The sequence below is a fragment of the Paramormyrops kingsleyae genome, chromosome 1 (genome assembly GCF_048594095.1).
Source record: "Paramormyrops kingsleyae isolate MSU_618 chromosome 1, PKINGS_0.4, whole genome shotgun sequence".
NCBI classification, from domain to species: Eukaryota; Metazoa; Chordata; class Actinopteri; order Osteoglossiformes; family Mormyridae; genus Paramormyrops; species Paramormyrops kingsleyae.
In genome coordinates, this window is record NC_132797.1 from 39,429,648 (window position 1) to 39,457,433 (window position 27,786).

Here is a 27,786-nt window from a genome sequence, read left to right on the forward strand (position 1 = left end):
AGCTGGGTGCTTTAATCCCGAGACAGGTTTAGCATTGTTGCCTCACATATCTTGGACTGGGGTTGGTTCGAGTCTCCCCCTGGGTCTATGTATGAAGTTTGTATGTTCTTCCTGTGTCCTCGCTGAGTTTCCTCCAGGTTCTGTGTTTTTTCCCCCCACAATTCAAAAACATATTAAGGTGATTTGAAGTTACTAAATAGATCGTAGGTTTGAATGAATGATGTGTGTGCCCTATGATGGGTTGGCGCCTTGTCCTGGGTTATTCCCTGCCTTGCATGTGTAATTCCCAGGATAGATTCCAGACCCTCATGATCATACATAGGACAAGTGGGCATAGAAGATCGATGGACCTTCATAGAGCAGTAAAAAAGAAATGTGTCACAATGAAATTTTGACCTGAATAAGCTCTATAATTATTGAATAATGAAACACATGGTAGAGGTCATAATGATAAGAATGGGGAATTATGAATTACCTGCAAAGTACGGCTGCATAATACTGGAAAAAACGAGAGGAGGCCATTTGGCCCATCAAGCTCGCTTGGAGGGAGTTAAACTAATGATTTTAATTTGGCAGGATCTTGTGAAGTTCAGATTTGAAGGAATCTAGTGTTTTTGGCTTGCACTACCCCATCGGACAGACTATTCTGTACACTAATTACACACTATGAGAAGAAGTTCTTTCTCAGATCCAGACTGGAGAACAAGAAAATTGCTTAGAACTAAGAAATTATCTTAGACATTAGTCTTCCGCTGTATGGAAATCTTGAGGGGGCACAAGGATTGTAGTAGTACACTCTTGCTTAATGTATTAATGTAATTAACCAGTGTTAGTTACGTACTGATCTCATGTTTGTTCATCATCAATTATAACGGTTCATGAATTTCATGCAGGGCTTTTACCATTATATGAACTCTGAGATTTATAATAATGTAGTTTTGGTTACTCATTTTCATACTAGGGCAGTGTGTGTGTGTGTGTGTGTGTGTCTGTGTGTGTGTGTGAGTGGGTTTACCTATCCTTATGGGGACACAATGTCCCCATAACGTGATAAATATAATTTTTTTCCCCTTATGGGGACCGGTTTCCTGGTCCCCATAAGGGAAAACTCTATTTTATAAAAATCGGTGACTGCTATGAAAAAACTAAAAATGCAAAAACTCTTGTATTTTGTTAGGTTATTTATGGTTATGGTTGGGGCAGGGTAGGGGTTAAGGTTGTCATAGTTAGCGTTAGCATTTTTCCCATTGAAATGAATGAGCTGTCCCCATAAGGATATGTTTACCCTACATGTGTGTGTGTGTGTGTGTGTGTGTGTGTGTGTGTGTGTGTGTTTAGTGGGGAAAATTATGTAAAATATTGAAATTCTGCACTCTGGTTAAGCAGCAGTCAAGTCAGATATAATGTGATTTGTTTCTTGGTGCCAAAGTGGTCTTCCAGTTCTGTCTGGAGAAGAGTGAGCTGCTTGAGCTCATCAGTTACTGGTACTCTGGCTGCCTAGTGGTGTTCAGATTCAATTTAAAAATGACTCTCCTCCTTTCTGCAGGAAGTCTCTGAGCTCTCTGTTCTCTGCACTGTACACTGCATGCTGCTATTGTCACAGTCATTTTTTTCCAACACTTCTTGTATTGGGCTGATGAATACATCTTTGGATCGTTGTTATGTGTTTGTGCATAAATATGCTTGCTTTTCTGTCTTTTCTTGCTTTTCACTTTGCAATAATTGTCACTTTTATGCAATGAAAGAACTCTAATTGTGGCACTCTTTCAGATTTGTTCCCACAAATATGGTAAAATGGGCACTCCCCCCCCCCCCACACACACAAGACATTGCAGTTGATGAGGTGTCCTGGATTTCTAATTGCTTTCCCATAGATCAAAGCTTACAAAATTAGAATTGCAATGGATTCACAGAATATTCATGTGATACTCCTTGACAGAAATACATTATACCATTTCTATACATTGCCATGTCGAGGGAGGGTAAATCTTGCATAATCTTAATTTGAAAAGATGTATAATCACGGTGTATATACTTTATTGGAAACACGTTTCTAATCATTTCCTCATATTCAGTTTTATGGATAGATGGATGGATACGCTATACTAACAAATTAAGGTTTAACTAATGGATGCACAGGCAGATGATGGAGATGTAATTAGTTGATGTGGCATACTTGATTTTTGCGGCAAGGTCAATGAGCTGCATTGCTTGATCGGTCTCGGTTTCATTTTTACCTGTGTCCTATCATTCTGTGTTGATAGTTCAGTGCTTGTACTCTTCAATTATTCATGCTGGAAATTCTTAGCGGGCCGACTTCAGAAATAAAGGTTCTCACTATCGGGGGACGGGCTGGCCTCCCAGCTGGTGTTAGTAAGCCATCAGTACACGTGGTGGAAGGGACACTGCATCAGACATGCCCTGTGAAGGTATCCAAGGAAAAAAGTGATACTGATGTGCTGCTCTGTTTGGCCTGGCATCGAGCGATTTCAAGGATCCTGGAAAGGAACAAGGTGTAATACTATAGCACGTAGTATGTTAACGGCTACACTGGCCCGGACTGAACCGGCGGGGGGTGCAACAGCTCGTGTGGTGATGTGAACTTCGCTAGTGCTTGTTGTGGGTAATCCATGTGGAGTTTGTTGTCCTCTTGTATATTATATTTTTTTCCTTTCACCCATATAAAAGTACAGCTAATGAAGTCCCTATGGATGGAGGCTAACCGCTACCTGTGAATGCCCGACTGCTATAGATTTTAGCAACCCCGAAATGTGACAGTTTATTGATAGGGATCATTAGCCTGGTCCATAAAGACAGAGGAAACTGCACATCCATCAGGTTCTCTTGGAACTGTCAGTGGAGTCGAATGACAAGTGTTTTTACAGGCATTTTTGTTTGGGATTTCTGAGTGGTAGAAACCCAGTTCCTCATTCCGAATCTGTTATATACAGGTATGAAGTGTTTTTTTCCAGATAACTTGATAAACAGTACTCTGGATAGTTTCAAGAACATATTCCTTTGAAAAACGGGGGGAAAAAAGTTTCATATTTTTATTATTACTGCCATGAACCTCTCTAAAGGGGGAAGCCTGACCTTTGTAGGATGGACTTCATGCATGTTCCCTCCAATTCCCTGTACAGGTTGTACATCTCAATGGTTTGCATGTTGTCCAGTCCCAAGACCCATACAGTAACTGAAACCTGCTTCTTTCGTTTTCCTTTTGTCCTTGGACTCGACAGCACATTTTGGTTTTTATTGTTTTTACATTGATGTGATGGCAGTCCCATGATTGTTCAGCCCTGTATATCCCCGAAAAGGAGAAAAGTTTTCTTCAATAAACCTTCACTTGCCGACGATGCCCCCATATCATCCCATGTTTGTTCTCCTCAGCCCAAAGAAGACACTGGTGGGATTTTGATTCTCTTCTGCGTTCTGCTGTGTCAAGGCTGTGCTTATCTGTTAGATCAATGTTTTTTAACCTGGTCCTTGGGGACCCCTAGACAGTCCACTTTTTTTGCTCCCTCCCAGCTCCGTACCGGAGAGCAAAAATGTGAACTATATACTGTAGGGGTCTCTGAGGACCAGTTTGCAAATGCTGCAGTATGTGATGCAATTAGGGTTCGTGATAGGGATAAGTCGATATTGTAGAATATTCAAGAGTGTGTACAAAATAGAAAAAAATCTTTAAATCCAATAATAAATTAGCTATTTTAATTATTATTTTGTAGCTACAATTAGTTGTGATTTATCTTTTCTCTAATAAGTTTGCAGTATATTCACTCTGAAGTTTACCTCCGCCGTTTTTGCCTGAGCTCTGCATGTGGTTTCTCAGCCAGTAACAATCATTTTCATCCTTGCTCACTCTTAGTGTGGCGCATTTGTGAGAAACTTAACAAAAATGAGTGAGGAGAACATGAACTGATCCCCAGAAGACATTTGTCTTTCACTGTATGGAAGTATTTCGGATTCCACAGAAATGATTTGTCGGCACTGCTTGTGTCTGTTGGCACAGCTCATGGCAATGAGTGTAAGAGAATCTGATTATGCTGCTGCAACTAATTTTGTAGCAGCATAAATGTATTTAAAAAAGTACATTTAGTTTGTCAATGTTCTTGTTAAAATGTTCTTAATTAATGTTATGTGAAATTTATTCTTAATATAATTATAAATAAAAGTGATTTTTCATTGTACCAGTAGCCCTAGTTTCAAGGCTACTTTTAATGTTTTAAATAATCCTTTAGCAGCAACGAGTGATATCAAATTTTTTATGGAAATAAGCCAAAGAAGTTTTGTGATCATTGTGTTGTTAAAAATAAATTGCCATTTGCAGTAACTGCCCAAGGCATAGGCTGTTAAGCGTTAATGTATGCTACTGCACTTGAACCATCTCTTCAGTTTAATTTAATTTCAGTTTCAGTGTAATTTATTCAAGCTACTTTTTAATGTTTTACATTATCCTTTTGTAGCAAGAAGTAATATCTCATTTTGTATGGGAAGAAATATTTTGATCAAGCTCCATGCACGTTTCGCTGTGTGTGGCGGGGATGGGATGAAGGCGGGTTAACAAAACATTATTCGAATAATGACTGGCAAAATTTGGCTGGCTATTCTGTCTGCAGTGCCTGTCCCTAATATGTGAATGCAGTCACTTGCAGTGCATACATTTTATTACCCACATATAAAAACTCTGAAGTGTACTGTATGTGAAACTTCTGTATGTGGATTTATAATAACGGTAAATGCAATGTGCTGCCGTGTGGAAGACAATGTCAGTTGACTTTGCTGCCTCTCTAAGTGCACAGCTGGTTTTTCACATAACTTAATGCCCCCTCGTCACTTTCATCTTTCTCCATGCAGTTGTGTTGCTGGATACCACCACTGCTCTGGGTGAGCTGGGCTGGAGAACGTATCCCGTCAATGGGGTAAGTTTGGATGACTTTATTTGACTTTTTTTCAACTTTATTCTTGTTTACTCCTGTCACAGAATTTCCACACAGTAGCCTTGGCTTTGTAGCTGATGTATATTGTGGGTTGGTGTTGCTATTGAATTTTTGCTCTATGATGAAGTACCCCAGCCTTGTTCCCTGTGATGTACTGGCATCCCACTCTCGGTGTCCCCTGACTTGTAATAATAATAATAATAACAACAACAACAATAATAATAATAATAATAATAATAATAATAATAATAATAATTCTGATTATTTTTATATTGCACATTTTACCCCAATGCGCTGTGCAAGGGTATATGGTAATGCATTATTACGTCATTCATACAGAATAATACATGAAACAGGGAAAATGGGAAGAAGGAAAGAAAGAATGCCAGAAGACAATGAAGGAGATGAACCAAAAACTTTGGAGTAGGGAGAAAGACAACATCTGGGGGTCCAAGGTTGGCTGGCTGCCCCCTCTCCACCCCAGGCATACTAACATTACAGAAAACAGAGAAAATGGGTCTGCTTTGATAAAAAACAAAATTTAAATTGTGGACATGGGCAAAGTGCATCAAATCAGTCTATTCTCCAAGCAGGTCTGTGTCAGCAGATCTTAAACCGTACTCACAATGTCATTATTATTATTATTATTCCTTTCATAGCTGTGTATCCAGTAGAGGCTTGGTCATATTATTGTTCTTATTGTTGTTATTAATATTCAGGTTTAGTGCTGCCTCTCCAAGCTCTCCTTGGACCGCAGACTACAAGCTCGTGTCCTTAATTGCCACATTAACTGCAGTAATTGGTGCCCTAGGGGGCAAAATATACACAGACAGCATTAAACGTTTCACTGTGCAAAGATGTGCATCAATTAAGGCGATAAAAGTGAAGCATGGCATCTTGTGGCTGACACAAATTTAATGGGTCATAAACTGTGTGGTTTTGTTTGTTCTGACTGACCTTCATGTTCAGTCATGAAATGATATTTATTATTCAATCAGTGAATTATTGGAGGTAGCTGATTGCTGAAGCTCTGGACAGCTCACATGCATTTCATTTTTAGAGATTATTTTTCCTTTAGAAAAGGGCCGGTTTAAAAGGTTTGACTTTTCAGGGATAGAAGGACGGGTGGCACTGTGTTTGTGTGCAATGTAATATGCACTAAAAAGAGGAAATCCAGGGGCTTGGTTCAAGAAACAGACACAAAATCTAAACAAACTTAGAACTAATGTTTTGCTGCTAAATGGTATCTGCAACACTGGCTGGGCGGCAGTTAGTGTAGATTAAACAAAACAGTCGACACTGATATTTACCTTTTAGCAGAAAGTAGAAGGCAGGAGCATCTGATTAACACACATATTCCCTGTCACCCTGCTCCGTCTCCACACCACACCTCCATCAGCCACTCAGAGCATCACTTTTACAATTTGAACAGTTCGTGTTCTGGTCCACTTGGTCCACAACATAACAAATTTGCAGTTTTGTGAATCAATGCAGTTGTTGAACCTGAGGATTTTTGAGTGTTTCTGCGATGTGGCTTTTATGAGAGCAAATGACTGACTCACTGAATTATGGACTCACTGAATAGGACTTGATAGCAGCCCTTGTAAGATAAGGTGCTGTAGTCTAGGCTCATGCATGCAGACCCAGTATAGGGACTGCGGCTGGCTTGGTTAATGGAGGATATGCCGACTTTATGAACTTCTATGAAGACCTTATGAAGTCCATCATTTTGTTTAGTTTTTTTTTCCTGCCAGTCTTGTACTGTTTTTTTCGCTGTTGCAGAATTACGCATATGTTCTGTGAATGTGCATGGGAAGCCTTTTCGAATGGATGTTCATGACCAGTTATTTGGGTCATGTGTGTAGTGCAGTGGCGTCACAGTTAAAGCCGCAGCCTTTTGGTTCCTTGGGCAGTATTACCTGGCTACTATGATTTTTGATGTTTTAACATGCAGGATTCTTAGGCAGTAAGCGGTAACTGCTCATTTATTCATAATTCCACTTGGAGATATTTTTCAAATATAAGCATTTATAACAGATGCAATAATGTGTATTAAACTCTGGGTTTGTGAGTCCGTCTATTAGAGGTTTATTGGAGGTTAATTGCAGGGAGAGTGCCGCTTGCTGTTGGGGGGGGGGGGGGGGGGCAGCTCCAGCCAGCCATCCAGCCAACCAGCAGCGAATGACACTCTGTGTGCCACATTCATGTCGGAATTGTCTTATGTGACTAACATCTCTATGCTTCCTTTAGGCTTTGTGCTGTCAGAATATAAAAAAAAAGTGTCTCAGTAGTTCCTTACTCTTGAAAATCAGAGGAATAGTTGTGGTGCATCTATAAATATGAAGAGTCTTAAAATATTTGTTGACGATCCTGTGCGATGAGCTACTGCTTGAATAAAACTAAAAATAATAAATGTGAAGGTGCACTGTGCCTCTGCCCTGAACTAGCAATAACCCAGAGGATCTGCAGTATGTCTGTATCCCCTCAAGTTCTGGTGCCACTCTTCCACTTCTGAAGATTTAATTTTTTTTTTACCCAGTGTCAAAAGAGAGACTATTACATCATGTAGGCCAGTCTGACAGCAGCCAAGAGCTAGGCTGGCTACAGCCCTGACTCCATGATTAAGCTGTCAAGACTTTTCCTTTCTTGCCCGGGGAGAGTGGCTTGTCCATGAATATTTAACGGCAGCAGGTGAAGAGGGGAGAGGAGGAAAGTGGAGCAAGATCGCCGGGTGGTAATTCCAGCCTAAATTCGATTCAGTTGGAGAGCAGAGAAGGCCTGTCCCTCCACTCCGTTAGACTGAAAACAAAGTCTCAGCTCCCCTGCGACATTAGCACCAAGTTTCAGATGGTTCCTTACACGTGGCATGTTTTTGAGGTCAGCTGAATTCCAGTACTTCTTCTCCAAAAGCATGAATGAAATGATCAAAGACCTTCTAAACCAGAAGAGTTAGCATAAGAAAAAGCCAGAGCAGACTGTGATTGCTTTGGAAAGATACATTACATCTGGTGTAGATGGGCTGCTCTGTCCCAGTCTTACCCTGAAACGCTACCTGCCTTGGTTTTGCATTTAAAGGGGCCTCACTTGTAGCTGGCCCAGTGGATATAAAGATGTCGATGTCTGTTTAGTTGTCAGGTCGTACTTAAAAGGCACCCAGACGGCATAAATATCCTGAGAGGATATTTCACATAAATCCCCAAGTAGCCTTGATAATTTTCTAATTAAAGTGAAACTACAAAAAAAGGCTTGTTGTTAGGCAGCTTCTCTCAATTAATTAATTGAGCCTCTCTTCCCCCATCAACAGAACATTTTCTAATGAAAGGTTATGGCTTAACATCCCAGCCACACTGGCTGCCAAATGCATTTGCATGCCATCAGACTACCTGTCAGAGGGATTGTTTTGTGGGGATGTCAGCCATCGTGGGACTTACGCGTGTCATGTCTGAGAAAGTGGCCATTTCTGACAGTGTCAGGATGAGTAGAAAAAGCACAGGCTAACAGAAATGGGATCCTCCAGTTTTTGTGATTAAACAGCGAGCAGAAACCAGGATGTCGTAGATTCATAACCCACTGCCATTGTGCCTTAAACAGTGAGCACAAATTTTTAACTCACTATAATGAGATGTTTTTTTCCCATTTTGTTTAAAGAAATATACAGTAGATATGGGCACGTAAATTTCTTTACAATATGCTGAAGAATGTGGCATTTCCCTGTAATTCCTCCAGTCAGAAATATTCCAGCTAGCGTGATCGTCTGCTTCCCCGCTCAGAATGATTTATGAAATCATCCTGTCTGCAACCGCAGGGGGAAACTGCACCTGATTGGACGTCTGCAGGCTGCCACAATGAGACCCCCCCCCGCTGCAGACATACTGTTCAAATATGTATGAGTACCCTCTCCCAGGAGCACAGAGCGAGGACATATTTATTTCATTACCTAAAATGACTTTAAGGAATTAAAAAAAGCTTGATATCTTCTAAGCTATTTGTTTGTCATACAAGGCCCACAATGGATTTTTTGCTGGTTAATGTAGAGCAGGTTAATCTCACACTTATACATACAGCACGTGTGACAAATGGAATGTCCTGTTTTGTTTGGAGACAGATCTTGGTTTTGCATGTCGTTACCCAAAGACTGACAGCACTCTGTAGCTTCCGAAATCGCACGCAGAACTTATGGACTGCCTTATTTTGACATTTGGCTTAAACTTCCTGTATTTTATCCTTAACATAATGTTTATTCATAGGCCTCCTGAAGTTTATAGCCTCCTTAAATGCACTTGCAGGTGGGTCTGCAGTTAGGGAGTCCTAGGGGATTCTGGGGAATCCTGGGGGATGCGTACAAGCAAATATAATGACCAGTTATACTCATCAGTAAGTCATCAATTGGGGCCATATGTATAAAATAATAATTAACCAGGTAAACTGTGGACTTTGCCCATATATACCTGTCATATCTTTAAAAAAATCATATCATAAATGTAGTTCCTGAGGGAAAATGGGGTATGTTTTAAAGAAATAATTCTACTTCCAATGACCTCTGTCCTTACAAGGCTTAAGCAGTACCAAGGGATGAGTTAATTGGCTCATTTCCTGTCAAAGACGCCAGAACCAATTTTTATAGCACTCCTTAACTACACATCTGAAGGCACCAGGAGTAATTAGGAGATTCTGATGGCTCCTCCTTGGTAGTGCTGTAGATAGAGGGACACAGCCCTGTGTTTCATCATGGGCGAGGGAAAGCGAGTGGGACGTATTTCATATGCAGAATAGTCTTTGTACATGCAGAGTGCACCACTTGAAGGGAAGAGGTGTCCCCTTCCACCTCATCAAGGCACAATGTCCCATGATGAACTCTGCCCCATAAGATGGGCTGACATTCCTGCTTTTAGGGCCAGGCGTGAGTAGGGGGGCTGCTTCAGGAATAAGGTGCCAGAGCTGTGCTCACCTGTGCTATACTCTCTGTGCCTGCTGTGCTCTGTGTCTGCTGTAATGTCTCTGCTCTGCAATACTCTCTGTGCCTGCTGTAATGTTTCTGCTCTGCTATACTCTCTGTGTCTGCTGTAATCTCTCTGCTCTGCTGTACTCTCTGTGCCTGCTGTAATGTCTCGGCTCTGCAATACTCTCTGTGCCTGCTGTAATGTCTCTGCTCTGCTATACTCTCTGTGCCTGCTGTAATGTCTCTGCTCTGCTATACTCTCTGTGCCTGCTGTAATGTCTCGGCTCTGCTATACTCTCTGTGCCTGCTGTAATGTCTCGGCTCTGCTATACTCTCTGACCCTGCTATACTCTCTCTGCTCTGCTATACTCTCTGTGCCTGCTGTAATGTCTCGGCTCTGCTATACTCTCTGACCCTGCTATACTCTCTCTGCTCTGCTGTACTCTCTGCTCTGCAATATTGTCTGCGCCTGCTGTAATCTCTGTACTCTGTTTTACCATTCCATACTTAGCAGTGTGCCATATTAGTCAAATCATTTTATTCTCATTTCACACACATATTCTAAACAACTAGAACAAAGAACAGTTAAATAGAACAATAAATACTGGGTTAAAAAGCAATTCACAACAGTATGCAATTACTGTAAAAATTGTAAAATAATATTTTGCTTCTGAGACACTCTTCTATTATCCTTTTCTGCTGTAATTATTACACTGACATCTGGACAGGCTTGTTGATATTTTATTTATTAAGAGATAAAAATAATTCAAACTTGCACTGGTATACGGATCCTCAGTGATAATCCTACATGCAGACAGTGTGGGCTTCGCATGCTACCCTGTGGCCCTATTTTCTGCAGCCCATCATAGACCACAGCCTCAGACTAGACTCATTTTTCTGCTGCCCTTAGGGCTTTGATCATGATGCATAATGGTACCTGTGGGTTTTACACAGACTGTATGACCAAACTGTAATGTTGCAGACTTTGTCTATATTACAGTTAAGCTTAAAATGTACCCATATGAAATAAGATATTTTAGACCATGTACTAATTTTAGTTTTCTTTGTTTGCATTTGTGTCTCAAAATACACAGCATGCCCATGTCAGTGTTTGTCAAAGAAATTTTAAAAAGTGCTTTTCTTTTATAATCAAAAATCAAGAACATCAGTGAGCTTTTGATTGAGGTAAAGTTGTTCATGGACATGGAGCCTTGTATAGATGCAATATCAGTGGTTAAATGGTAAATTACGGTTGTATTTGTTTGATGGGCTAAACAACATTGTTCATTTATTTCCATTCAGACACAAAATTGGCAAAGAAAACCGCTGAGAAAAATCTGTGCTTTAAATGGCAGAATGTGAGCTTCCCCTGCCCTTAATCAGCATATGAAAGTAGAGCTCAGGCACTGAACAGGGGCATTTCGCTCTCCTCCTCTGCGCACAGTACTGCTTTTGAAAGGCTGACCTTTCGGGGGGGTTGTCAGCATCCCTGAGACTTATAAAGGATTTGATCAGTGATTTGTGAATGATTTATATGCTCCATCTAAAAAGAGCGATGGGCTTTCACATCGTTAATTTGACCAAACACTTGGCCACCCTCTTCACCTTAGATCCCTCTGACATTCTGGTGTTGATTTTACTTCATGGTCCCGGATGCTGGGACTTAACAGAGGACCTCTCCGGAGAACGACAGGCAAATAGACCTTCTCTGTTTTTCCTTACAACTATGCCAACAATGATTTCATAGGTCCAACACCGACATTGTTCTTTACATATATTCTCTGTACCATGGATGGTAACATCTGATTCATTATTAGGTTGGAAGCCGTTTTTTCTCTTTACAGTCATGTTGAACAGTGTAGAGAGAAAGTGATTTTCCCACAATTTGCTCCTCAAACAGAAACCTACCTGACAAGTGAACATGTAAGATGAGCTAGTCTCAGCAGAGTTATAGACAATGTCTAAATCTTCATTTTCTGACTCTACATGTATGTGTCCAGTATAGATTTTCATTTGTGTTGGATATGGATAGGGTTGTTATGATATTCTTTACTTCCGAATCACTTTATTTCCAAAATGAAGAAAGTGATAAAAAGGTGGTGTCTTATGTGTCAAAAATACTACCTCTCACTAATATTTTGTTGCACTGCTTTCTGTCCCGAGGCAAGCTATTCTTTTCATTCTGCATTCATTTCCAGTAATCACACATGAACCGATAAAGACTGTTGTTAAATTGATTTCATTCTGTGATGTCTGGAGTTGCTACTCAAGGATGAGAGACCCCCAGGGACTCAGACCGAGGAATGTTGCAGAGAAATGTTCATTTATCCAGACAAAAACTGGTAATGAACACTCCCTGTCTTACCGCATGAGAGAGGCCGATCAAAGCTTTATTATAGTCATGCATTCTGTAGTTTGAGGTGCTGGATCTAAAGCTGTTCTAGAACATTGATGAAACCTACTGAGTACTCATTTATTTATTGTTTTAGTTCTGCCGCTTTCACCCTTAAATCTCCATCACATGCGCATGTCCAGGAAATATTGTCTTGTATATAACTGTGTGTACTCGTTTATTTAGCTGTGTCTTCTGTCTTTGTAATATAAGATTGTCGGTGGCCTTCTAGCCTGTCTTCTAAAGTTTCACAACCCCCATTATTTTCTAATAAAAGAAACAGTACATCTGCTCCTGAGGCTATATCTGCTTTTGTTCCCATTATGTGTGTTTAACTGACCTTTAGACACAGAAAACTTTGGCTAACTCAGCCATAAGCCAAATAGTCTTGGATTCATCATCCTGTTTTGAATCCTCCTTCTTTGCTTATAAAACATATGTATTTGAAGCAGGTGCTCATTCCTCTAGCGAGGATGAGGAGACATCCTGCACTTCAGAGCATTGAGAAGCCCTTCAAGGCCCAGAGAGCTACTGCTGATTTGGAGGGTTTGATGGAGTTATGTTTGCCAAGTGGTGCCATTCAAGTGGTACTGGGTCTAGGCCAGAACCATGGTCTTCAGCTTCATTTAGAACACCGCTCATTAATTAATCGCCACCACACATGTGTAAGAATCAGTTATTCTGATGTGTACACCCCTCATTGGTGACAGCCGCACATCCCGAATACCCCTCATTGGTGACAGGCGCACATCCCGAATACCCCTCATTGGTGACAGCCGCACATCCCGAATACCCCTCATTGGTGACAGCCGCACATCCCGAATACCCCTCATTGGTGACAGCCGCACATCCCGAATACCCCTCATTGGTGACAGCCGCACATCCCGAATACCCCTCATTGGTGACAGCCGCACATCCCGAATACCCCTCATTGGTGACAGCCGCACATCCCGAATACCCCTCATTGGTGACAGCCGCACATCCCGAATACCCCTCATTGGTGACAGCCGAACATCCCGAATACCCCTCATTGGTGACAGCCGAACATCCCGAATACCCCTCATTGGTGACAGCCGCACATCCCGAATACCCCTCATTGGTGACAGCCGCACATCCCGAATACCCCTCATTGGTGACAGCCGCACATCCCGAATACCCCTCATAGGTGACAGCCGCACATCCCGAATACCCCTCATTGGTGACAGCCGCACATCCCGAATACCCCTCATTGGTGACAGGCGCACATCCCGAATACCCCTCATTGGTGACAGCCGCACATCCCGAATACCCCTCATTGGTGACAGCCGCACATTCCGAATACCCCCATTAGTTATCTGCACACATCCAGAATACTCCTCATTAGTGAACACCACACATCTTAAACGCCCCTCATTAGTGACCATTGCACTTCCTAAACACCCCTCGTTAGTGAACACCACGCATCCCAAACACCCCTCAACAGTGAACACCACACATCCTGAATACCCCCATTAGTTACATCTACACACCCCAAATACTCCTCATTAGTGAACACACATCCCAAACACCCCTCATTAGTGACAGCTGCGCATCCCAAACACCCCTCATTAGTGAACACCGCACATCCTGAACTCCTTTCATTGGTGACAGCCGCACATCCCGAAATAGCCCTCATTAGTGAAAACCACATATCCCAAACACACCTCATTAGTGACAGCTGCACATCTCTCTAATTGTCACCACACATGTGTAGGAATTATTTATTCTGATGTGTACCTTTTGCGTTTACTCTGACTGTGGTGAATCCTGATGCCTGCTTGTGTGTTATGGAGTGCAACAGTGATCTGTAGGAAATGGCATGTCTTTGCATCCATGCCCCTAATTTTCCTTCTTGAGTTGCTTCATCATTGCTAACAGTCTTCATGTTAACTCCATGTTATCCACCAGCCCATAAGAGTGTTGTCTGAGGCTGTAATACAGATAATCTGTCCAGGAAAAGGACAGGCTAATTTATTATTTTTAATATATTTTAATTGTTACTGGTCAAATAGAAGGGATGGTACAGTCACCTCACACCTCTGTGACATGTTCTCCACACGTCATTGTTGGATTTCCTCCGGGATCTCTGGTTGCCAGATTTTCCTGCGAAGGGTTTGTGCTCCATCTTGGGTTATTCCCTCACTTGCACCCATTGCTTTCATGTTCAGCTTTGGACCCCAGCAACACTGCATAGGGAAACCAGGTGTGTAAAATGGATGCATGGCTCAAATTGAGTTTTGTCTCAGATTTGTTCAAATGTCATCCGTTACTGTGGTCATGCTCAGCACAGTCATAAATCACAATTGCTTTGTAGCGCGTGAATCCAGCACCTGATGTTCCTCAAGGTTCGGTCTATGTAGCCTTTTCAAATGACACATTCTTGGACAGTCACCCTCAATTATACCATTTTGAATCACTATGGCCTGCTGACATTTTTATTGGCCTGTTTTATTGGATTAGTAGTGTATGTGTGAGTGCTGGGGCGTGTGAGTCATGCCCCTGGCTCCCTCTGTCTGTGTGGGTTTCCCCCAGGTACTCAAGCTTCCTCCCGCAGTCCAGAAACATGCCGTCAGGTGAAAGAGGGACTCAAAAGGAGAATGTGTTTCCTGTGCACGGTGTCCCCTGCTCTGTGCCTGGCATTTGCTGGGTTAGCCTCCAGGCTCATCGTGGTCCCGATTAGGAGTGTGTTTAATGGAGTTTTATATGTGTATATACATTTAGAAGAGCTAGGGATAACACTTGAAGCTGTCGTCTATAATGCACTTTTGATACCGTCATATAATGGTTGGTATAAGAATTGATAAAGCATTACAGCATCTTCTGTTGGCAGTCATAAGGCTTTATAGCATTGATTATAAGCTCCAATGAAGTTGGCATCTATAATGCACTATAGATACTTTCACAATGCCTTATAATGGTTGGTATATGAATTAAGGATGCTTTGTACTGCACTATGAAGGTATCTATAGTGCATTGTAGGTGAGAACTTCATACAGCATTCATAATGCGTAATAAACTTGGTTACAATGTGTTATACCTTTTTAAAAATACTTATAGCCATGTTTATAATGCTTTATGAATGCGTTATAATGTGTTATGAATGTGTTCATAAATTGTTATAGACATGGCATTCATAGAAAGTGTTACCAAGATATATTTGGTGCAGGAGGTGTGTTACACGATTCCTTGTGCTGTGCTTGTGTGTGATGAAACACAGCAGTGCTGTGCTCTCTGATACAATGAGGATCTTCAGAGATGCGGCTGATGAGGCAGCTTGGCAGAGGCTGAAGAGTCGCTCAGTACAGAGCTCGAGCTCGCTGGCCTGCATCATGTTCTGTCGCCGCCCTTCATGCACCCTTCAGAGTTTGCCTATGTGCCATACATGCTTTCTTAAAGATCAGTGTTCATATTTTTCATTATGCTTTGTTTTTAATAAGGCACTGTCTACTTTCATTTTTTCACTAAAGGAAATCAATAATGCTACCTGGAACGATGGCAAAAAAATTTGATCTACACAGTGGTTTTGAAATGATATTAGCTCTTCTGAACATACGGCTGGACCTGCAGCATCACATGGAGTAAACACAGAGGTAATTACAGTAGATGCCTGCCATTTAGAAAGAGCAAGTTTTTCGACGTATATATTTTTCCAATATAAACAATAACATTTTATTTTTAACTTTATAATCTTCTTTACTCATATTGCTTTTGTGATATGTGTCTCTAATTGACATTTACATTAGTAGTGTGCCACTAAAAATATAAGCTTGATTGTTTATTATTATCTGAATGGGAAGATATATTTTCATTGACATTCAATAACATTGAGATTTGGCTGTTTTATAATAGTACCAAATGGCAATTTCCATTAAAATAGGACTGATAATTTGTTAAATTGAGGTTTTGCTTGCCAATAATAATTATGACTAGTATAATGTATAGGATTTTCTACTCCGAGAAGGCTGCTCTGGGTTGGTAATGGCTGGAAAAAGATAAATGCATGTTCAGAATCAATAAGAACTTTTGCTGAACATAAATCAATACTTTTTTAAAGTACCAGTAACATGAGCTGAAATTTTATGGTTTTCTTGTTAATATTTAAATATTGCTGAAACCGAACAAAAATATCTTTCAAACATTAACTAAATAATAATTTAGCAGCGATGTAAAACCTAACCAATACTTCCTCTGGTGGTGATTCCACCACAGCTAGATCAGAGTCGCAGGGGACTGGATGCTCCCACGTCTCTGCTTGCTGCCCCTGAGTCTTTGTCCCAATGAGTCCGGCTTCCTCACAGCCGGCCCAGCACTCTGCCCGATAGATATTCATTATCCACCCCCATGGAGGGATAGCTGATGGATGGAGGTTCCAGGATGGGCCTGGGGGCTTCTCGTCTGAGGAGATGAATTCAGAAGTGAGATGAGTGTAGGGTCTTTGGATTTCATTCGGTCATGGGTGTCGAATTGCCTCAATCGATCAAAAGGGGGGCAGCGGAAAGCGTGGGACCAGTCCCCTGGCTTTCCCCCCTTCCGATGGATTTCATCCTCGCAGTGGTACACCGGATAGCAGCATTCCAGAGAGGCTGTATTTCCTGCTTAAAGGCTGCCACAGTCTGGTACCATCAAGGACAGCAAAACCTCTTCATGTGGGATGACCTCAAATAGAGCAAGCGGGAAATGTCCGTGGAATCTGCGCACTGCCTCTCCATGATCTTGTTAGTGCTGCCACTCTCTGGTTGGAGTTTAGGGCAGATTTCACATTTTGTTGCTTTAATTTGCTTCTATCCTAGCATCCCATATTTATTTCTGTATATTTTGCATCTTAGCCAGCGTAATGATTCATGATTGCTGCCCATATCTTAGTTAATTGTTGTTACAGAACATAATCAAGTGTAGATTTTAATAGTGTGCGGGACAACAAGTTCGATGCAACATTAAATGAGTGAGTGACTTTAACGTTTAACAGCAATGCTGAGACTCCTAACCACAGCAGTGAATAAACAGAAACTTAAACTGGATTTTAAAGTTATTGGAGGACTTGATGATTATAATTGATTATAATTTCAAGTGATTCCTTGTTTTTCTTCCCTGGAAAATTAGTATGATGTTGCAAAGATTTTGATTAATCATACAAACTAAATCAAAATGGCTAACCCATAAATGTTTAGCCTGCAAGGCTGACTCTAATGTCCTTGCTTGCTTCTCTTCACCCCCCCCCCCCCCCACACACACACACACACTCCCCCTTTCCTCCCAGTCATTTCATTTCATGCACCTATGCCAAGCAGACTGACAGCACTGCAGATGGTTCCTGCTAGTAATGGCCTTCATTAGCATACAGCGTCCACGTTATTACTCTCAAAGGTAACTTTTGTGTGTCCCGATCATTGATTTAAATCCTCAGCAATATGTTCCCTTGTTTAAAACTCCGCACCTTCATTACGAGCACATTGAATGTGGGTTGATGTGAAAAACGTGCTTTCCAAGTTTGACAGCAATTATGGGTACTTTGATAAACTGAGCAAATGAAGTTCTCAGTTTATTAAACGTGGCTTCTTCCATATCCAGTCAACCAGAAACACCTCAGCTAGCTCATGTGACCACTGACCTGCTCTCTCTTCACATGCAATCCCTTGTTCATGGTCTCTTGGCAATATGGGGTGTTCTTATATTGTGTACCCATCTGGTAGGAATCTAGTGTCTTGAATAGCTCTTCTAATAAATCATGAGTGAAGATACCTATATTACATGTTTTGAAAAGGATGTGTTTAAGATCACATAGTAAATGAACAGAACACTCTGTCTGTAGCCCTGTAGCTTTTTACCTCCTGGGTTGTGGGTTCCAGTTCCACCCTTGGCTGTGTGGGTGTGTGTGTGTGTGTGTGTGTGTGTGTGTGTATATCTTCTCCCTGTGTGCACATGGGTTTCACCTTGGTTCCCATTTCTTCCTGCCATATGAAAAATCACATGGTCAATTGAATCAGTGTCTCTAAATTGTCCTCAGTATGTGATTGTGTGTGATAGACCAGTTTGATTTTCAGAGGTTGCCTTGCGCCCTGTGTTTCCTGTAATGGGCTCCAGGCTCAGCGTGACATTGAACTGGATAAGTGATTATGGGAGATGGATGGATGGATGGATGGATAGAAGTTTGAGATGCGAATGAAAACCACTAACAGCTCTGCCAGTTAAAATCTCAGAATTACAGCTGAGTCTGTGGGAGGTATTATAATTATTAAGGTGGAGAGTTCCAGAGCCATGCCGTATTAGACTGCGATGCCCTGAGGTGTGCTCTGTTACATTACATGCCTGTATCTGATTAATGATTTGTGGGTGGCAATTGTATCACTTAATAACAGCATCTGAAGGAACAGCCATGAAAATGTTCTGTCTGTAAACCTTCAGATATACATATATATATATAATTTTTTTTTTCCCCCAGAGTATAATGATTTTGGATCATGCTCCAATGTTGCACAATTTGTGAAATATGTGGGGGTAATTGTTTAAGGAAATTGAAGAAGTCACCTAGATTTAGGGAGCATCCCAAGGAGGTAAGACGTCATACTGTACCTGCCGTGCACGGCAGACCGTGAAGGTCACCTTTGTGGGACGGCAACCTCTTTCCCCCCCTGGTTTTTAATACACCACTGTCCTATTTGGGAAGTCTTATTCTGTTGGCCCCATGTAAGCAAAATAATAGAATAGTGATTCAGAAAAAAATAAGTGTATTAAGTCTGTTTCTGTCACAAAAACAGTCTGATGTTATCTTTTCCATAATGAACGCTGATAATATTTGCCAGATCCGGATCATGAGTTAATGGCAATACCATACCACCTACTAAAAAAATGGGGGTGTAAAAAAGGACATTTCACAGCATGACATGGACAGGTGCCTGCTTTTTGCTGCCTAGTTGATAATTTTACATGTATTTCAGGGAAAAATTTCAGAGGATATAAAAAGAGGGTCCCCTCTGTGACGCTGACGTTGACTTTACGGGACTGTCCTGAACCACCATGCTATCCCATTTCCACCAAAGGCCTGGTAGATGCTATAGACTTTTTGCAGATGCATCAAAGCCTTAACACAGCAATTGCATCCGAAGCTACGCCAGAAACGTGAAGCAGCAACATTGTGTTACGTTCGGCGGGCGGGCGAACGAGGAAGTAGGCGAGAGAGCCGTGAATACTGAAATACGGGGTTTATTCAGGGCAGACAGGCGACGAACATTAAACATTACAATGACTGATCTGGGAAACAGAGGAAGACGCAGACTAATATACACCAGACTAGCCAGAAATAACAGGACACAGGTGATCACAATCGGGAATTAACAGGAGGTAACGAGGGGGGCGTGGCACACATGAGGATCGGACGAGCTGGGCGTAACACATAGCATATGCTTGGGTCCTGCAGAAAACCTTGCTGTTGATTGCTTTGTGAAAGACTTAATGCATTTGTTTCGGTAAAATATGCAGCCATGCAAAATGAGCATGATGCAAAATATAGACCCTGAACTTGTACTGGAGATATCTCTGCTCTGTTCTTCTATCCATGAAGAATCTAGACAAAAAGGTTCCCCAAAGTACAGTTTGAATCTGTCTTACTGCCCCCAGTCACAAATACAGACGAGTTTGAGTTTAGGTCTTTGAGGCTTAGAGGCAATGCCAAAGTTGTCAGTCCATTTTGTGCTCTTCGCCAATAGATATTTCATCTTTTGAGCTGATGGAGCTAAGCTACAGCTAATCAATATATTTTCCTCAAATATTTCAATCAAATCTTTCTACATGTGAAATTAATGGATATGTAAATGGAGCAAGAACATTTTTCTTCCATTGTAAGCTGTATTAAATTTTGAAACCCATTTTTCTTTGTGCAATAAAAAGCTTTTGGTTGCAGACAAGAGCAGTATTAATGAACAGTAACCGGTGGCTTAAACAAAGGTTCATGATGGAACCGCGATGGTAAGACAAAAAATATCAGCATAACCAAATAAAAATACGTGCAGGTCTGTGGGCAGTCTGTATTTTAGTATTTATGAAATTTTTACCTCCGACTTTATGTGGCCGTTCACTTTTAAATAATATTGCGACTTTATCAAAGCACATCATATAAATTTTAAAAACGAACTTGAGTGAACGCGACCTTAATAATTCAGATACTGAAGGGAGATTCTGGGTTTTACAAGAAAGTAACTAGATGATGTAAAGTTTTGTATATATAAATAATACAGATTGTATTTTATGTGGTCTTGGAAAATCCTGTTATTCTATGAACAATACTAAAATCTGAAACAGTAATAAAAATGCACTAATATATATTGGAAATCTGCGCTTTCATGGCTAAGGGATTTGTTTTTAGATTATTATTGCAGTAAACTGCAGCTGAAAGATTTTGGAGATGATCTCCCCAGGCAAGAAATCCGTGCTATTCCACTATATCACAAGGAACACACAGCCGGCACCTTGCAGACGGCCGCTTTCTCGTGTGCTGCCTGCTGCCTCGCAGGCCCTCCGTCTAGCCAGCGGGGACTCGCATTGTCAGAGCATCTCTGCTTCAGCTGGGAGACACAGCACCTGTCTGGCATGTGCCTTCAGCCTCACGCTCCCTGCGGTCACTAGGGGCTGCTCTAATAAACAGCGGGAAGTGGATGGAGTTAGGGTTAGGCAGGGCAGCTTTGTGAGAGGTTAGAGGATGACTGCAGGTCTGCAGGTGTATGTCCTCCAGGTGTCTGCGAGCAGAGCGCATGTGGAAGCCTCCCATAGGATCAGCCGTTGCTTCAGGGAGCGCCGTGCTTGAAGCACAGGCTGGAAACACTCCTAGATGCACCATATTCTTAATGAGTAAATAGTCTAATAATGAATAGACATCTGCTGTTTTCTCTGTCATTTAACATTTTTTAGTCTAGCAAAGGTTCAGCATATTAAAGTTGTTGTTCTTGGTAAAATGCGATGCGTGACATTTAGAAATAAAAAAAAAAACGATAGACATATATTCGGGTTTCTTTAGGTACTGATTTTTGGAGAAATAAGATAAAGTGAACACATTTTTTAGATGCAGTTGCTGTGGTCTCCTTTTATGTAGGCGCCGATTAGAGAAAGATCACTGTAAAGAACTCAGGGGGCTGATTCTGGGTGAAATGGAAAGGTTTTGTTCATTAATCATGGCTATTTGTACAATATTAAAGCTGATAGCTTTCGCACAGTAATGTGTAAAATGTCTACTGGAGTACAGTGGAGTGTGACCAGGAAGATAGACAATACAAGGCTAATCAAGTGCAGCTGTGTTCACGTCGCTACCAAATTAAAGTGAGGAAATTGTATTTTTGTTCAGCTGAGTGGAAATTCTGCCTGAGATTTAGGGAATGCCTTTTGAAGGTGCTACTAAAGTAAGGTAGAAAAAGTTTATACAGGCCCAGGGAGAAATTCCATACACCTGAACGCAATGTGAGTGGATGCCACCAACGCCTGGCAAGAACATCATGCCTGCATCTCAAGGCTTTTCGGTGAGATGTCAACCTATGGAGAAGTAGTGATCAGCAAAGAGCAATAGTGGGTATAATGTTGGCATAAACCCAGAGTCATGACTGCGAGGCGTAACAATGACAGACGGAAGACGGCTGCCTTTTGCGTCTGTACAATGGGGCCGTGATAATGAAGGCAAAGTGATTTGAACTGATCATTCATAGGACGTGGCAACATCTGCTTATGCAGGGATCATGGGCATTGGGGTTCTGAAGAGAGAGGGAATGCGATACCTTGTGACAGGTCAAGATTTTCAGTCACGACCACATTAAGACCGTTCACATTGACTTAATACCTTGCCGGAAAACATGTGAAAGTGAATTTAGAAAAGAAGTCAGATGAGTCGCCCAGTAATATACTGTATTGCTATGTTGTGTGTATTTTTCGATTTGTCGATATACAACAGACCCATCTGCAAGGATCCTCTTCAGAAACATTGAAGATGTTGGCAGGAGTCATCCAAGTCAGCCATAACCTCCAGGGTCTTAAAGAATCATGCTTGAATTTAAATACAAAGGATTGCCAGCTGAGATGTTGGTGTTGACTCCAAATTCCTCCTGTCATATTCCTCAGTTTGAGATTCAGCTTCTCCTCTCCGGTGCAAAGCTTCTGTAACATTTAGATGAACATACCTACATGTAGTATGGATGCATCTGTGAAGAATCAAGTTATTTCCCGAGGTAGTGACTATACTGCCTGCTTGAGGCAGTGGAGTTTTTGCATCTAGTGAGATAAGTGCAGTTCCGTGTTTCTGATGTGAAGTAGCTGCCTGGACCTGCGCAAGGAATCCAAATTCACATATAGAGAAGCAGACAGCAGCTGGACTTTGAGTGCGGAGAGGTACATGATAGGTGGACTATCATTTTCCTTCCTTAGACTCCAGTTGCATGAGAAACAAATTAAGAGAAAAGACTAAACAGGGATATAAATGAACTATTATTGCTATGGATTTCTTGCAGGATGCCCTCTCTCTCTATCACAGAGGATGGCAAATAACTCATGTTCTGTTGCTGTTGATGACTGAAACTGTAGAACTAATATGGTGCATGTGTGGGCCACTCTGACTCCCGACTAGAGTAAAGTGACGGGGAATGGTGGAATTTTGGAGGGGGGGCAGGGGGGCACCGACATGGCAGTGACAAATGACGTCCAGCTAGAGCAGTTACACACACTCAGGCTCCCGGTGATACTGACATTTACTCTCATGCAAAAAAACTCGCCGACGGAGGAGGCGTCTGTGGGAATATACTGCTGCCAGAGGAGCACGACTGAATGAACTGCTCCCCAGAGTCTCCTGGTGAAGTTAGATATTTATGCACCCCCGGCATGTGCCGCGTATCACTCTTAGCCGCCACGTCTCACCTGTGGGGTTGCTTCGGACGGCACCACACCTAACGGCGTCTCGCTTAAAGAACCTGATAAGTGAGTCGCTTTTGATATGAGAGCAGAGGACTAAATGTAAATCAGACTTTACCAAATAGTGAACAATGTGGCAGCAGAACTGGATTTAGGCTGCATTCCTGAAGCACCTCTCAGCTTGAGAGCCGTGCAGCATAAAAGCTTTTCTTATGTCGTTTTGCTCTCTGGAATTAGGGTGATGGTAAAGGGCTCATATTTATGCCTCTATTAAAAGCACAATTTATAGTCGAGGCTTGCTCTTTAAAAAAGCTCCATTAGATTCTGGAGTGCATCTTGCCACAGCCTTATAACACCTTTGTTCGGCCACATAGGAAGTTTGACTTGACAGCACATCAAATTTCTTTGTTGCCAGAAGCCTGCAGGGCTTAAATCTTGAAATTTCCTGAGATCAGTTTACAGTTTTCACTGTAAATACAGCACTCAACAGCTACAAGCTACTTTGGGGGTCTTATATAATTAGTTCATCTTCGGTGACCTTCATACTTCTGTTTACCTTTTAAGTAACACAGTGCAATTATACATTTTATGTTATATAATTTTTTTTTCACAGAAAACATGGTAGAGAAAATAAGAATATGTGACAGGGTTTAATAGTGGAGTTTTCACCCAAACTGCAGGAAACTAACATGAAATAGAAAATAACTTAGGAGGGGATTCAGGACAGTAAGACCTCTCCTGTTCATAAGGGTGCAATTCCAAAATAAAATGGAAAAAACACAGAACATACACTTCAGATTAACTCACCAAATAAACCACATTAACAAAATCAATCTGTTAGTTATAAAATTACTTAAACAAAACCAAAGTCATAAATATATTCAGCAGAGTTCTCATAAAGTCCTATTAAATGCTGTAGTGCATGCATATTGGTGAGAACTGGTGTCAGTCCTGGAATCGGGGGCTACACCATCTGACCTGTTTTCACCCCAGATGAACTCGAAATATCCACATTAACTAGGCAGCATCTTCACTCCATTAGGGTCAGTTTACAACTACAACGAGATATGGTATTAGCAAGAAACACTGCTTGCATGCAAAAATAGCTATCTAAGTGAATGATAGTGATATCCGATTCGTGAACAAATCGTTCTTTTGAACCAGTTCTTTTCAGTGTATCGTTTTTTTGTACATCCACACATTGCATAGGTTAGATGAGAAATTAACATATGAAAACACACAGGTAGTTTATTTTTACTATTGTAACATTTATTATTGTCTACTTTTATCACTGTCTTAATTTTTGTTTAATTGTCATTGTGTGTAACTTAGTTTGGGAGTCTCTTTCCTCCAACATACATTACTGGATTTTGCTTACAGGAGATGTTTATGATGTAACTTATTAATGTAATGCATTATTTCTCTTTTAAAATGCATATAATTACATTATTGGCCACTGATATCACTGTTTCATTATTTAATTTAATTGGCGTTATGTCTGGAATAAGTTACTACGTTTTGGAGTCGGATTCCCCAAACCCTATTTTTAAAAATTTGATATGTGTATTTTAGTACACAATTTTAGTGAACACAAGGTTCTTCAGGAATACACTATTCACATTGTAACAGGACTGATTGTAGCTATGATGACTGAACGAGATTAGATGAATAACTACAGAAATTTATGGGAAAATAAACTATAATCAGTGAACAGTGGCACATTATAGTATTGCAGTAGTCAGTAATGCTAGTATAATTCCCCAGCATTAGAGCAGGGGGATGCTAGCTAACCATCACAGACACTAGGTTTCTGTTCACTGCTTTTGTGCATCTTTACTCGTCTCTGGATTCCCATGGTCCAAATTTGCATGGTCCGGTTCCCCAGACCGTGTCCTACGTTTTGGATGTGTGGCCTGCCATTTAGGCTTCATCCATCACGTTTCTTTACTGCCAGCCGGCCTTTCTTCTGCTATTACTCATTAATCCTATCCACTGACCACTGCGGGGCCAATAATATCTGTCATCAGACGGGACACCTCCTTTTTGCAGGATGCACCCATTCTCTGTGCACATCCTTACATTTCCCGATCTCCTACTCCAGGGCTCAGCGTCACAGGACTGACATGGTTACTCTGCTCACCACAGGACCATCTAGACACAGGCGGAGATACTCAAGCTACAGAGTTATGCCTCTCTGAAGCATTGCTTGTTTTATTTGCATTTTTATGTAGCTAGAAGATGCTTTTATCCAAAGCAATGTACAACTGAGAAATCAGGGTCTGTAACAGGGGTGAAGGGTCTTACTTAGGGGGCTGCTGACCCTGGGATCTGGCTGATGATGAAGTGAAAATTAAACTAACTCTCCGCTTTCAGTTTCAGGCGTTCATCAAAAATATAGAAGGGAATACATTTAAAGATCTTTTGAATATTTTAAGAGGGTGCATTGTGCATATGGGAAGTCAGTTGAATAAAAAGAAAAACTACATTTTGCACTGAATTATGCAAATGGGTAGGCTAGAAAAGACACACCAATTCAGCCCAGACTCACACCTTGTTTACACAGCCAGCAGTCACCCCTGTGACACACTACTACTCATTAACACCCAATGTCATTTGTTTTGATCCATTGTAAACACTAATCACAGTAAATCATAGTAAGTATACTTGTGATCACATGAACTCATTTAACTTTTCACTGTATTGGCATCAATTTGTATATAATAAGACAGATTCTAAATCAGTTTGCAAATGCAAGGTAACAATATGCAGTAATGGGTGGGACATGATTGCATCTTACTCCCGGGGGGTGGGGTGGCCCTGTTTCGGTCTCACTAGTGCTATAGTCCTTCCATCATTGTCCTTAGCAATTATTTTCTGTCAGCCATCAATTTCGTCTCTAAAACACATCCAAAAAGTACAAAGGTCGTCAAAAAAGCACTTTAAAATTACCTTTATTATCTGCAGTGATGAAATGCTCAAGCAGCTAAAATTTGTAAAACAGAGAGATATCAGATATGGCAATAGCCAATTTATGTATCAGTTTTTGAGTCCTTGTCTCCTGCAGTGATGACACAAAAAGCAGAGACATGTTAGCCTCGACAATCAGGGCCAGGACACACAGTCTAACATGCCCGTTTGATTAAAGCGTGGATTTGTTCACTTTCCACGCCATTCGTTTAGCACTATTAACAGGATGGTGATCACTTCATTATGTTTAACCACCTGGTTTCATTTCAAACGTGATTGGTCAATCAGCGAGTATATTTGATGAACTCTCCAGCTGCACATGCTCTGAATTTTAATGTGCCTGAAACTCCACCAGCTGGGGAAAATTATTACAGGTGCACTGCTTAGCTGACATCCCCATCAAAAACTTCCATGAGATCATTCACCATGCCTTTTTCTATGAGTTCAGGTGATTTACTTTGCCTGGCATCTCACGCTGCCTGCTCTGGCATTCATTCGGGAACAGAAGTGTTAGCTGTGATCGGTCGGCATACTGCAGCCTTCCTCGAGTGTGAAGCGGAAAGCTCTTCCCTGTGACCCAGAGTATTCCATCCTCCCGGAGGCTGCACTCTGGATAGCCTCACCATGGTTATCAGTGGGCCTCTCTCAGGGGGTGCAGGCAGGAAGAGGCCTAGTCACCCTGCAAAGAGGGGGGCGGTGATGCTCTGTCACACGGTAACATGCGACTGATCCGCCGCACTCCCCCTGAAAACTTTGTCATGGAGGACCCACCCCTCACCCAGAAAATTTTATCTAGGACAGTGGACCTATCAAGGGAATAATATCATCCAAGACCAGGAAATATGTATGTGTGGGTCATGTATATATTACATTGTGGGAACCACCATTTCGGTCCCCACAAGGGGAAACTTAATTTTATAAAAATCTGTGACTGCAATCAAAAACCTAAAAATGCCAAAAGTCTTGTGTTTTGTTTGCTTACTTTTGGTTAAGGTTAGGGCTGAGTAGGGGTTAAGGTTGTCATTGTTGGGATTAGGGTTTTTCCCACAGAAATTAATTACACAAAGATAGGAATACAAACGTATATGCATGTGTGTGTGTGTGTGTGTGTGTGTATGTATGTATTGCATGATTACTGACTTTTTAAAAAATATTTTTTAATTATTGAAACAAACTAAAGAAGAATTATGATTTGTGACTGAGTGGAAAACATATAATTTTTCACTGAAACTAGGAGGACAGAGTTTGAGAATGATTTTCTGCTTTTTCTGTATATTCTTTCAAAATGGATAGGCACTCTGCTTTGACTGAAAGCAGTTAATTTTACGGCTGTGTTAATAATTCAATATAATAAAATCAAAGCAGCAGCTATCAGGATATCAGATTTTAATATTCGGCATAGACGTTATCATGCTGTTGGTTTATGATGTGCTTTATGCCATGTTGTGAAGGTAGGGGCTGCTTGTGCGAGCTGTAAGTGAATTATGGTGTTCAAAGGAGACGAGTCATTACACAGGAAGAAGGGGGAAGATCGAAAAGCTGCTCTAATGCTTTCTTAGCATTATCAAAGGCCAAAGCAACAACAGTGTGGGGCAGCAGCTATTACCAGTGCCAGTTATCAATGGAATAATTACAGCAAATGCAGTTCTTTA

At 41.3% G+C, this 27,786-nt stretch overlaps 1 protein-coding gene across 4 annotated transcripts in view; it reads left to right on the forward strand.

Moving 5' to 3' along the window:
• Window positions 1-27,786, forward strand: part of LOC111846867 (ephrin type-A receptor 6-like) — a 153,470-nt gene that overhangs the window by 19,431 nt on the left and 106,253 nt on the right. For 3 of the 4 annotated variants that reach the window (XM_072715523.1, XM_072715521.1, XM_072715525.1), the window contains one exon: window positions 4,858-4,922. In XM_072715523.1, coding sequence (XP_072571624.1) covers window positions 4,858-4,922 — 65 coding nt within the window. Of the gene's footprint in view, window positions 1-4,857; window positions 4,923-5,279; window positions 5,396-27,786 lie in introns of all 4 variants that reach the window. The other variant, XM_072715522.1, reaches the window with a different exon arrangement.